The sequence below is a fragment of the Oryctolagus cuniculus genome, chromosome 3 (genome assembly GCF_051225735.1).
Source record: "Oryctolagus cuniculus isolate XC-2025 breed Fujian yellow rabbit chromosome 3, ASM5122573v1, whole genome shotgun sequence".
NCBI classification, from domain to species: Eukaryota; Metazoa; Chordata; class Mammalia; order Lagomorpha; family Leporidae; genus Oryctolagus; species Oryctolagus cuniculus.
Genome location: NC_142869.1, coordinates 109,145,404 through 109,157,915, shown reverse-complemented (window position 1 = coordinate 109,157,915; position 12,512 = coordinate 109,145,404). Strand labels below are relative to the sequence as shown.

At 46.7% G+C, this 12,512-nt stretch overlaps 1 protein-coding gene across 12 annotated transcripts in view; it reads left to right on the top strand.

Moving 5' to 3' along the window:
- Positions 1 to 12,512, top strand: part of MGAT5 (alpha-1,6-mannosylglycoprotein 6-beta-N-acetylglucosaminyltransferase) — a 379,218-nt gene that overhangs the window by 227,719 nt on the left and 138,987 nt on the right. For all 12 annotated transcript variants that reach the window (XM_051849614.3, XM_051849612.3, XM_089329303.1 and 9 more), the window contains exon 6: positions 11,471 to 11,542. In XM_051849614.3, the coding sequence (XP_051705574.1) occupies positions 11,471 to 11,542 (72 nt within the window). The remainder of the gene's footprint in view (positions 1 to 11,470; positions 11,543 to 12,512) is intronic.

The following is a 12,512-nucleotide window of genomic DNA, read 5'->3' as shown; positions in this document are numbered from 1 at the left end:
TACCAGCCCCCATTGCTTTCATTTTATCTTTCCCATGGTTTCTCCCTGTGCCAGTGTCCACTGAAGTATGGCCTTATAAACTTCAAACTTTGACCCTTACTAGCCATCGTTTGGGGTTAAATGCCAGCAAGTGAAGCCATTGTTGTTATCCCTTACAGTCTCCCCCTGGCTAACTGATGAGTCTGACAGCAGCCTAGGGCTTGGGGTGCAGAGATAAACCCAAGCTGATGCTCATGTTGAGGGCGAAGCTTTGGTTGCAGACAGCAGAGCAATGGAATGTCATGGAAGCCCCACTGCGTGCCAAACACAAATCCTCAGCCTCATTTCAGCCTCTCACCCCCGTGAGTCGTAGAGACAGCTGAAGTCACTGAGCTCCTCCATCCTGCTCTTCCCCTTGAGGGCAAACTGAACTCAGGCCGGTGACTTGTAGTTTTTGATCATTTTGCATTCAATGCGCATGTGTTTGAAATAGGGCGCTAATTTAGCTAGTTTCACTGAACTGGTCTCCATCGCTCATTTTCTAATTCTCTGTGATTTTGATCCCCTCTCCCCCTACACACGCACGCACACACACGTACCAGCACCAGCTGTCCTGAGGCCGTCACTCATAAAAACCAGGTGTCAGCCATTCCAAGTGTGGAAGTGAGTGGATGCTTCATTAGGCAGCCTGATGTTTCTGGAACATCAGGCAGTTCATTCTCCATGTCTGTTTTTGTGAGCCATGTAACTAATTCAGTTGGAAAAAAATAGACAAGTGCCTATGACATAATGAGTCTGAATGTCATTGTCAGGTATATTAGCTTCGGTGTCTGCAGGCTCTTTTCTTGCTATCAGCATTCACAAAATTGAGAATGAAGTTCTTCACCCCTGTTTTTATGAGATTGATGAGTGATGCTGAGCCGTTGGGGACTCCCACAATTTTTCTTTTTACATGGTTGTTCTAGAAACCAGCAGGGTCTACACCTTCCCCAAATTCTTGTTTCGGCAGGCTTTTTAGGCATTTCTGTTGCTACTGCTGTGTAGTTGCTCTGAAGTCATCAAACTGCCCAGTGACTGCTTGGAAGTCTTAGAATGTGTTCAAGTTGTTGCCTCCAATGCCGGTTTGCACTGTGTGTGTGTGTGTGTCCATCTGTCCTTCAAAAATGAACAAAAGGAGCAATTTCATGTGTTCCTCATTAATCTGTCCCTTCCATTTCATGAACAAGAGGAATAAAGGTCTTTGCCTCTTTCTGTTTTCCCTGGGCAATATGTAAAACTAATATTGGCTGAGCATGCTATTAACCTTGAGTTTAAATTCAGCGTACTTAATCCCTTGATTAATGCCAAGATTAATGCCCAACAGGAAAGGTTGAAAGCTTAAATGTTTGTGAACGCGAGCATGAAATGAAATCCTAATAAGCAGTACAATGATTTGGATTTATGGGTTGTGTTGGCTGCTAAAGATAACTTGAAAATAGTGTTGCACAGACTAATTCATCAAAGTGGGCAGCTAGCAAGAATTGACTGTTGAGGGTGCAGGGAAAAAGCTGAATGAAGAAACTTAAGTAATGTCTCCAGGTGGGTGAGGCAGTCCTCTAAAAACAGCACGGGGTGCTGCCGGAGAATAGCAACCCGCATCTCTGAAACGTGAGCCATTTGAGATAGAAGCTCCTTTTCCACGACATGATTTCTGGGCAGTAAAGCAAGTGACAGATTTGTGATCACATTCTTTTCACTTCCTGAGGTCAGCCTTTGGTGGTGTCTTTTTTCGTCTACGCGTATCCATTGCTTTCATTACCTGAGCTCGAAGACCTCTTTAGGAACAGGATTATTTTAAAACAAGCCAGAGTATTTGGCTCTGACTTCCGTCCCCACAGTCTGTTCCCCACTTGGAACTTCTTCCTGAGGCTTCCTGTTTGTCTGTGACTTTCACATGGGACAGCATTCACAATTGGGCTGCTGCCTCTGCCTTCTGTTTGGTTTAAAAAAAAAAAAAAAAAAGGAAAGGCAAAGGGTGTGACTTGCCACACCCTAAAACCACTGCCTCTTCTGACTGTTCCTTGGAGTAAGTTCAGCCGTCTGGGGCTTCTCCAGTGTGCTTTTTATATACTTCCAGATACTGCTCCCTGGAATTCCTATGGCATGTCCAAGACTGTTAATGAAAGCTCTATGTTCAAAACTTTAGTAGTAAAATTGAACAGTATAGCAACCACGGTATACGCTGTGGGGTCCAACCGCGATTTAACAGTTGGCATTTCATGGCCAGGCTTTGCATTGACAGCCTCCGCTGCTCCATTGTTATTAAACAAATCCAAACAGTCAGTCGTCTATAAATAGCTCAATATGTAGCTCCGTAAGAGACTTGTGAAACCTGTAACCACTGCCATTGTAGCTACTGGTACCACTTCATACATGAAAATTAATCTGTTAATAATATCAAGTGCCAGATCAGTGTCCCTGTTTTCTCAGCTTATCAGTGAAGTATCAGCTTGTAACTTAAAGTTTATGTACATCAACTGGGTTTCAAGGACCATAAATTGGAACTGTTGGTGTCTCTAAGTCTCTCAATTTTAGGTTTCCTTCCATCTCTTATTTCTCCCTCACAACTTTATTTTTGAATGAAAGTCCTCATTTGCCTTAGTTTTTCATACGTGTGTTACTGTGTAACCCGATTCTTGGCCCCTTTTATTTCCTGTAAATTGATGGTTAGGTTTGAGTCTTGATCAGTCAGGCTGAATATTTTTCTTGCAAGGCTTTGTTTTTCACTGCATGGTTGGCATTACACATTTGTGTTGGGACATATGTGATGCTGCCTGTGTATTTTTTTTTTAAAGATTTATTTATAGGTTTGAAAGGCAGAGTGAGAGATTCAGAGAGATCTTCTGTCCCCTGATTCATTTCCCAAATGGCCACAATAGCCAGGCCTGGGTCTGGCCAGAGCCAGGAACCAATAATGCTATTCAGGTCTGCAGGGAGCCATGCACTTGAGCTATGTTCCGTTGCCTTTCCAGGCATTTTAGTGGGGAGCTGCATCTGAAGTAGAGTAGGTGAGACTCCAGCCAGTCCTCTGATGTGGGATACTGGTGTCACAAGTGGTGGCTTGACCCACTGCACCTGCTTATCTGGTGATGTTGGCTGTCATTCATCAGTTCATTAGAGGCTCCTTAATACAGAGTAGTACCTCTGGAGGCACAGGACTCCTCATCTCGTGTTTGTCACCCTCCTAATTCACGTGGCAAGCCTTTATTTCCCTCGCATGTCGCACTGGTGACCAGCACTTTGTTTGCTTTTATTATCATTATGAAATCTATGGAAAAAGGAAACATCATTGTTACCTTTGAACTGTTGACTATTTTTCTTACTGACTCTTCAGTCATCCCTGCCTTGGCTTGTGGGAACCTGTTCACGTTGCCTTCCAAGTCCTTTTGACCCGACCCTGGTGATTCTTAATATTTCTTGCTCTCTGGTGTGACGACATATTCTCCATTATCCAGTTTCTGCCTTAGACCTGGGTACCAGCCGTGTATCCAGGAGCCACCTGGTTCCTCTCAGTAGGAACTAAAGCTTGGGGACCACAAATGTTCCTTGCTGAGGTCATGTTTTGTGAGAGGAGATAGCAACATCAGAAAGGTAAAAATCTAAAATCTCCTAGGGCCATGGGGAAAAATAAAACGGGGAAGAAGTACTTAAGAAAGTGACGGTAGTGTCAGTTTGGAATAGAGTGGTCAAGACAGGCCTCCTGCCAAGATGGTAAGGGGGTGATGTTTGAAGGTGAGAGAGTAAGAAATGCAGACATCTATCAGATGTTTGGCAGGCAGTGGGAACACCAGCTCCAAGGGCCCTGGGCCGACCATTAATAGCCAAGATTAATACAGCCACAAGAAAAATAATCTGCCGAGAGTTTGTGTCACTTTGTTGTCACATATGGTGGTGCCTCAGCATTTGTGTTTGTTGAATGCATGATTCTGTTCAAAGCACTTGTAAAAATAGGCAGCACTGGGGCAGGCATTGTGGTGCAGCAAGTGAAGCTGGCTCAAGTCCTGGCTGCTCCTTCTGATCCAGCTCCCTGCTAATGTGTCTGGGAAAGCAGTAATGGGTGGCCCAAGTGCTTGAGGCCCTGCACCCATGGGGGAGACCCGGAGGAAGCTCCTGGCTCAAGACTTCAGCCTGGCCCAGACCTTGCTGTTGGAGCCATTTGGGGAATGAACCAGTGGACGGAAGATATCTCTCTCTCCCTCTCTCTCCATCTTTACTTCTCTCTCTCTCTCTCTGCAACTCTGCTTTTCAAAAAAAAAAAATCTTTAAAAGGAAAAAAATAGGCAGTAGTTTTGTTGTTGTTGAGAACGGGTAAGTTCTCCTAGCTACAACTTCTCTCAGCTTGGAAATAAATAGCGTTGTCAAATCTGCGACATTAGTATCTGACAGGCATGCAGGTGGAGACACTAAACGGGTATCTGGAATGCTTACTATCAGTTTCCATAGGATGCACTGTAATATTGTATCTATCAGAGTATGAGGGGTGGATTAGAATGCTAGGATGGAATGAGCCAGCTATGTTAGAAGGCATAGCTTTTTTTTCTGTCATTCATTCTTATTACCACATGCCATCATATGGCCAGGTCTGCACTGAATCCAAAAGAGAAGCTGTATTACTCATCTCTATCTAGCCTTTGCCTACCTCCTAAAATGCGGCGACAGGACCTGTGCAAGTGTCCTCGGTGTGGGTGTGGGCCGGATGGAACCAGTCTTCCCAGAGTGCCTGGTGCAAGCTGGTATAAGAAGCTCCTCTGTGCCGTCTGTGTGGCTGGCTACCCAACAATTTATCTGCTGCCTCCCCTGTGTAATGGAAAATTGACTTTGCTCTTCGTGCAGCACTTTGGGATGGATTTTTCGACCTCTGTGTCATACGCTCATTAGCGGCCCGTGGTTTTATGGCACACTGAAAACTGACCTGCGGCTTCCCTTGAAGTCCTGCCTCTTCCCTCAGAGCCTGAGTGGAATTCTTGGTGGATGACACCAGCGCTTGGCTGTTCCTTGCACACAGCCCGTCTCATGCTGCGTGTGGACAACTTTCCTGCCCGCTGTGGGGAGAGGCAGTGGTACAGGTGACCGTCGTTCCCCGCATATCCGCGGTTTCACTTCCCATGGCATCTGGTCCCTGGGGTCTGAAAGTGTTATGTGGAGAAATTCTAGAAGTAAGCGATTTAAATGTTTTAAGTAACTTTTCATAGCCTGACGCTAACATTGTCCTTGTGTATTGTTGTTACCCCGTTACCACTCCTGCCTGGTGAGAGAGCTCTGTTGGTGGTGGATGCATAGGCAGTGGGCGCCTACGGGGCTGCTTCTGGGCACAGCATGTCTTAGCTGTGTGGAGCGGAGCAGATCCCTTGTGGGTAAGGAGGGATTCCTGTGGAGCCAACACCTGCGACCCACTGGTCTTTCTGGATCTCACCACTGACCTGTGTGGCTTTGCGTTTTCCCTGGAGTTTCTGCCTGGGTTTGTCCTCAGTGGCATCCAAGAGAAAGCCACCCCGCCTGGCTGGAGGAGGGTCCCACTAGTAAGACAGGAGTAATTGGGAAAGGAGCGTTACTGTCAGTGCGATCCTGAGTGCTCCAGCTGCGTCTGATTGACTCAGCACTCACCCGCTATCCGTTGAGGACCCACTGTGTGCCAGGCATGTGCTCAGGGCTGGGGTAGAGTGGTGAACAGGACAGGTGATGTTTCTGTCCTCAAGGGACGTGAAGCAGTAATTCAGTGCATCAAATACTTTCCACCGGAGGGGAGCCAGAGGGCAGACGACGTAGGGTGAGGGGCTGGAGTGAGCAGGCCAGGAGGTGGGGGAAGACTTGTCTGTGGGCATGGTGTGGAAGGAAGTAAGGAAGTGAGATGTGTGACGCTCTGCATAGTACAGTGTTGCAGATAGAGGGATCAGCAAATACAAATGCCCTGAGGTGTTGGATTAGCAGATAGAATACAAGACACCCAATGAAATTTAAATTTTTAGATACATAACACATTTTTTTAAATGTATAAGTCTGTGGAAACAGTGCACAGGGCAGACTTGTACCAAAACAAAAAAAAATTTGTGATTAAAATTTAACTGAATATCATTTTTCTTTGTTTGTCTTCTCCAAACTCGGCAACCCTGCTGAGATCAATCAGAACAAGCTTGGCATGGCTTGGCACTTGGCAAGGAGGTTGGTTTCTGTAGAGCGGGATGTAAGGGCAGAGGTCAGATCCTGTAGGACCCTGGTAGAAATTCTGGGCTGTGTTCTGAGTGCAGTGAAAATCCACTCAAGGGTCTGCAGATGTGTGGACGTGATCTCATTTAGACTTTTTGAACAGTGGCTCTTGCTACAAAGAACGCCCATGAAGGGCAAGAGATAGAAGCAGAGAATTGTTAGCAGTTTCATTAACCGTACTGCCCCACAGTGGGAACACAGGAAATCATATAGAAGATTTAGGACACAGTGCCCTCATATTGAAGATTGGACTGTGCTTACAATACTCTCAGAATCAAGTGTTGGGAGTGTGTGCTTAATGAGTAGTCATTAAGTGCACCTGCTCCGGGCCTAGATGATCAGCTTCAGTCCTTCACCGTGTTCCCTCCGTGCTTCCACGTCTTCTCCCCCGTGATAGCCTTCCCCAGAAAGTTCCCTGAAAGACAGAATGAGGCTGAGTGCACAGGGCTGGTCCCCGTGTGGGCTCCCAACTCATCCCCATTCCTAGACTTTGTTCTTGCCCTTCGTCTCCTCCCCCGCATCCCCACCCAAGATGCGAGATGACTTAGCACTTACAGGAGGAGACCTCTTCTCCATTTCCTGTTTGAAACCTGAGAAAGTAGAATAGACAGGGGTTAGTATATAGTGGATGGAAGTGCTTTTTATTTAAAAAAAAAAAAAATCTTTAGCATGTCCTTTAATAAGTGATTTTATTTGGATCCATCAGTATAACAGGTGTGTGTGTGTGTGTGTGAGGGGGAGGAGGGGGGGAGAGGGAGAGAGATCAGTGTATCAAATGAATAGATATGTAGTCACCTGTATCCATATACACAGAAGCAGTCTAACAGGATGACAACATGAAATTCTGATCTTTCAGGATACCCGAGTTACAAAGGGTTCCCCGTCCAGCCCCTTCATTTTGTCAGCAAGGACACGTGGAAGCCAGGCAGTTGAGGCTGCGGACCCAGCTATTGGCAGAGTTGGCTATGGGATCCGTTTTGGTGGATCCCAGATTCAGTCCTCTTTGTCCACCCGGTAACTCAGCTGTTGCTCACGAAGCCTGGCCTCCGGGTGACCCTGATGTGTCCCGGGCAGGGAAGCGGAAGATTTCGGTTATGAGCCAGGCTGTCACTCAGTCGAGGGACTACCTCAGGAAAATCCCTTCCAGCTTTGATTTCCTCCTGTGTAACAGGATGGAAAGCCCTGTATTACCTTTCCTGTCTGTAATGAAATAGTTGTGGTGAGTAACTGGAAAGAAAAGGTTTTTTGTGGAGCTTCAGCGCCAAGGTCATGTGGCCCCCTTGGTGTGGTCTCGGGTGTGGCAGACAGCAGTGGCAGAGTGTGAGAATCAGGAAGCTGGGAGCAGGTGCCTGCCTGTGTCTTTGTAAAGTCAGGGGATTTCATCGTGGGAGCCGCACCCTAACAACCTAACCCAATGCAATCACCCCTCAAAGGTCTCACCTACTAATACTGGGATTGAATTAGGTTGCTACCATCTTAGTAGCACTAACCTAAGACGAGGAATTAACCTCTAACTTATGGACCTACGAGGGGATGCTGAACAGCCAAACTCACATCCAAACCATAACCATGGCATAGGGGTCTTAGGAGGTGAAGTGATGGAATGCGTGCAAGTTTTTTTTTTGAATTTGTTTCTAGAGAACATGGAATATTACAAGCCTGCAGTAAATTTTGACACTTCCTCTTTGGACCTTTAAATTCCTACTTGAGCTGGATGAGTGAGGTACCTGTATGTGTGCATGATTTCTTTTTCCTTAAATGTAATGACTCGTTCTTCATGTGGACCTGGAAAAGAACTAGTAAGACCCTTTAGGATTTCAGAGAATGCCTGGATTCACCATGCTCGTGGTGAAGCTGCAGAACCTTTCGAGTTCAGAGAAGGTTAAATCACTGGGAAGCGGTATGTCACAAACGGAATGGTCTTTTTATATCCCCTTGTTGACGAAAAATGATTTGTAGGCCGTCTCTCTGTGGAATATGCATGAATGTTCTAAGTTCCAGCCTGGCTGTGCGTGGTCTGTTTCTGCTGCCTCTTGATTTTGTGGCCTGAGGCGAGTGCCCTGAGAAGATGAGCTCCTGTCTCAGGAGTTGTGCCTTCAAATCGAAGGATGTTAGAGTAATGGTGCTGCGCCTCTATCGACTGCTGCGTGCGAGTTGCTGTGAACTCGGGCATTTTGCTATTCTCGTACTTACTACCGTGAATTATAGTACTTGTAGGACATCCGATCTCTTCCCTGGCAGACGACTTGAGAGCTTGCCCAGCCCATCAGAGCAGAGATGGGGTAGACAGTGGGGTGGTTGGGTGGGCAGGGGAGGCCAGGGTGTCCTTGCACTGAGGGCAAATTCAAAGTCTTGGCCCCAGGGAGAGAACTCCCAGGGTCACAGCTGGGAAAAACGTGTCCCAGGCAGTAGGGGAAGGAAGATGGCCACCTGCAGGTGTAGGATGCTGAAATCTTGAGTGCTACAGAAGAGGGAGCTGCTCGGAACAATTTGAAACACAAGACAACTTCCAGAAGTTGATGGAAAAATATAATTAAAAACTAAATCTAAGTTCATGCAAAAAATTTTGAAACCTAACCATAGTTTTTTATAATATGCATTTTCCATGAGTATTTTTTAAATACTCTTGAGTGCATGAATTTAAAAAATACATTTTTTTCACCAAAATAAGCAAATGTTTTAATTGCATTTTCCACGAACTTGTCCAAGTGCTTCCAGGTCAGCAAGGTGGTGGGCTCCCTCTGGGGTTTCCTTTATTGACAGGATTTTATAGCAGTGGAGGTGAGGGCGTCTGGACAGATGAGACAAAAAACATGGGGATTAGGAAGCCGAGCTCTGAGCCCTGAGCAAGATCTTGGCTGAATGTTACTACTGGTGCTCTTAGGAGAATGGTGCTTATCGGAGGCTGCTTGTTTCCATGCTGGCCAGGACTGCCTGTGCTGGCTGGCTTCCAGCCCTGGTAATCCTCTGAGGTTTCAGGAAGAAAAGAAATGCTTTGTTGTGTGTTCCTTCTCCCCAGGGGGTAATTGGTTTACATGGAATTGAATTATTTTGTTAACCAGTTATCCTATCACTGTGTGCCTAAACAGCCTTCCCAGCCCGCCCTCCCCTTCTGAGTTAAGTTGTCCATCATTGATTTTTTCCACCGTGGGGCATGCATGGGCAACAGTGAAATTTCTTGCTAAAAGCTAAATGGGACCAACTGTATTATCTGGATTTGCAAGAATGCCCTTGGAGCCTTGCAGAGTAGTAGCCAGTAGTTAAGAGTAAGAAGAACTAAGACAAATGCCCAGCTTCGAGGAGGTATGACAGTCTTGAGGATTCCCTAGGGAAGTTAGATTTTAGGTGATCGCCTCAGATTCTATTTTCATCAGTGTCGCTCCCCCATTCGCGGAGGAACGACACTAGACCCTGCGCTGTTCTTTCTGCCCAGCTCTTCCCAGGTTAGCTGCCGTTCCCTCACTCGCGGAGGAACGACACCGTCCCGGGTTAGCTGCCGGCCCCTCCACCTCCGTGGAGGGGCAGCACCCCCCCCCCCCCCCCCCCCCCCGCATTCCCTGCTTCTGCGGCTCTCTCGGGGGCTGCTCAGATGTTCCTCAGGTGTTCCCCTCAGATGTTCCTGGTGCATGTTGTCTCTCTCCTCCTTTATAGTCCTCTTCCACCAATCCCAACTCTGCTACCCACACGCCGAGCACGCTGCTCTCCTCCAATCAGGAGCAGCTCCTGCAGCTTGTCAAGTTGGTGAGAGGCAGCTGTGTAGAAGCTGTTTACTCCTCTCCCAGCGCCATATTGTGGGAGAGCAGATGCATAGAATAAGTCTTAATTCCAGTAACTTAGTCTAGTCTCAGTTGCTCCCCACACATCAGCAGATCATGGAAGACTCTTGTTAGTAACTTGCTTTGTCAGTACCTGGTCTCAGTAACATCTTCCTTTTCTCTGATTTCTCTGTTCATAGGCTTGTTTCATCTTTCCCCATTAGGCTATATCCATGAGGACTGTTTTTTTTTAAATCTTGATGGGCTGCTCCATCACCATGGTTATTTAGCACCGAGTTTGTTTCATCTCTGTGCCTTGCTCGCTCATCCCACCCACTTTTTTTCCTTAGAGGTTGAAGATCTTATGTCAACACTGCAATCCTTTTCAAGACTTCATATAATGAACATGTGTTATAGAGATGCCTTATTGAGACCGTTTACAAAAATGTGATTGAAACTAAATAATTTGGTCCGCCCTGAGAAAGTGAGATGCGTGTGGTGCTGCCGGGGCCAGCTGATGCGCTGGCCATTGCACGTGTCTTTTCAGACGTTTTTCCATTTGCTGCGCTCCAGTTAGTGTCTTGTGTGGTCATGTTGCTGTAAGGTTATAAGATCATGGCAAGTTAGAGTTTTCTTTATTGGTGAGTAAAAGTCATTTCAGCCTTCCCTATGGAGAGTCCTTTGGAAACTGCAAAGTCATTCCCAAACATGGCAAATGTCTCCCTTCACTCTACAGGAGAAGAATAGTGAGCTTTTCCCATCCAGGGTCTCTGCCCTCCCCAAGCTTCGCAGGCCTCTGCTCATTGCTTTCAGATTTGCAATTGCAAATGACTTTATGCAAATCACACCAATTATTTCTAGTCCTAGTAAAATTGACCTTGCATTATGAGTAATTTCTAGATTGGTACAACTGACATGTTTCTTGGAAAGCTCATGTGGACCTAGAGAGCAAACCTTGCCTGACTGTGCTCCACTGACCCGGGGGGCTATGGTCACCTGCACAGCCCTGCTGCCTCAGCGATGCCGCCCCCGACCCAGGATGTCCTGCACACTCTTAAACTCTCAGCTGTGTCATGGAGGATACCAGATCGTTGCTGTCTGTTTGCTAAATAGTCACACAGGGACCTTTCCCTGTTTATGCCCTTGCAGCCGCATTCATGTCTTTTTCATTTCTTCTATAAAACCCCCTTCTTGGTGGTCTGCAAGTGTGAGGATTGAATGCTTAAGGAACTGTCGCTGAGAAGTCCCCGGGGAGGATGGGTGTGCAGGTGATCCCATGTTCCTTCTGAGCCTCCACGGTTGTCATGGTTGTTACCTTGTCTGACAGGGCACCCGGATCTGAATTCTCTGTCTGCAAGCGTGAAAGTTGGGCCGATAGCAAAGCCCGCGTTCACAGAGGGCTCCTTGTGAACCGCTCTTGATGCGTTGTGTATACGTTGACTCATTCATATGTGGACCAGCATACTTAGTGTCACCAATGTCTGTTTTTTCAGGTTGAAAATTGGTGTCCTCATTTACCTTGGAGAGCAAAAAATCCCTATGAAGAAGCTGATCATAATTCATTGGTGAGTGATTTGGGAAAGTTCTTGCTTGCCGTGTGCATTGGCGTCAGACCCTGAATGAGAGGTGTGCACTCTTCTAGAAGTGCCATCTGTCATCACAAGCAGTGTTGAACTGAAGGACTTCTTCTACCAGTCCTGTGGAAGTTTGAGTGACCACAGCATTCAACCATTGGGCATAGGTTTATTTACTGAGCGATTCTCTAAGGGATCTAACTGCTGAGCTACTGATAGGAATGGGAGCTGGTACCACACATGGAAGCCCTGGGTTAGCTAATGGGGGTGTGGTTGTAAAGGATGGCCGTGTGGTCTATCATGTGCTGCCACGCCCACCAATTAAGAAGAGGCCATCTCAGCCGTCAGGGTCAGAGTGGGTTGCATACATAGGAATGATGCTGGAGCTGGATTTAAAAGGATGGGTGAGTTGATACGGAGTTGAGAAGAGAAGGGTGCTTCTGACAGGGAAGTGGAAGCTTGGTGTCCTAGAGTGTGGTTCCATGGGACAAGCCAGAGGACACCGGAAAAGTTAGCACGGGGCTGTGAGTGCCTAAGCCTTTATTCTTTGGGCCAAGGATCAGCAAACCTTTGCTCTCCAGATAATAAATGTTTCCATTGTGGCAGGCCGGTTTTGCCATTTCAGCAGCCAGAGACGGTCTGTAAGTTAAGGGGTGTGGCTGTATGCCAATACAACTTTATGCACAAATAGGCAATGAGGAGGATTTGGCCCAAGGACGGTAGCTTGCTGACCCATGCTATTGACTGGGGATCGTGGAAAAATCATTCAATCCAGGAAAGGGGACTTTTCAGAAAGACCTGTGTTGAACTGCTGAAAGTTAGATTCCGTGTGGTTAGGGTGTTCTGTGAAATAAATCGTGCTATTATCTTTTGTCTCAGTTCTTCCAGTCACTGCATGTATCCAGCTATGCTTTCCAGCTTATTAGGAAAAAAATTCTGCAAGGCTTTTCAATTATTCTGG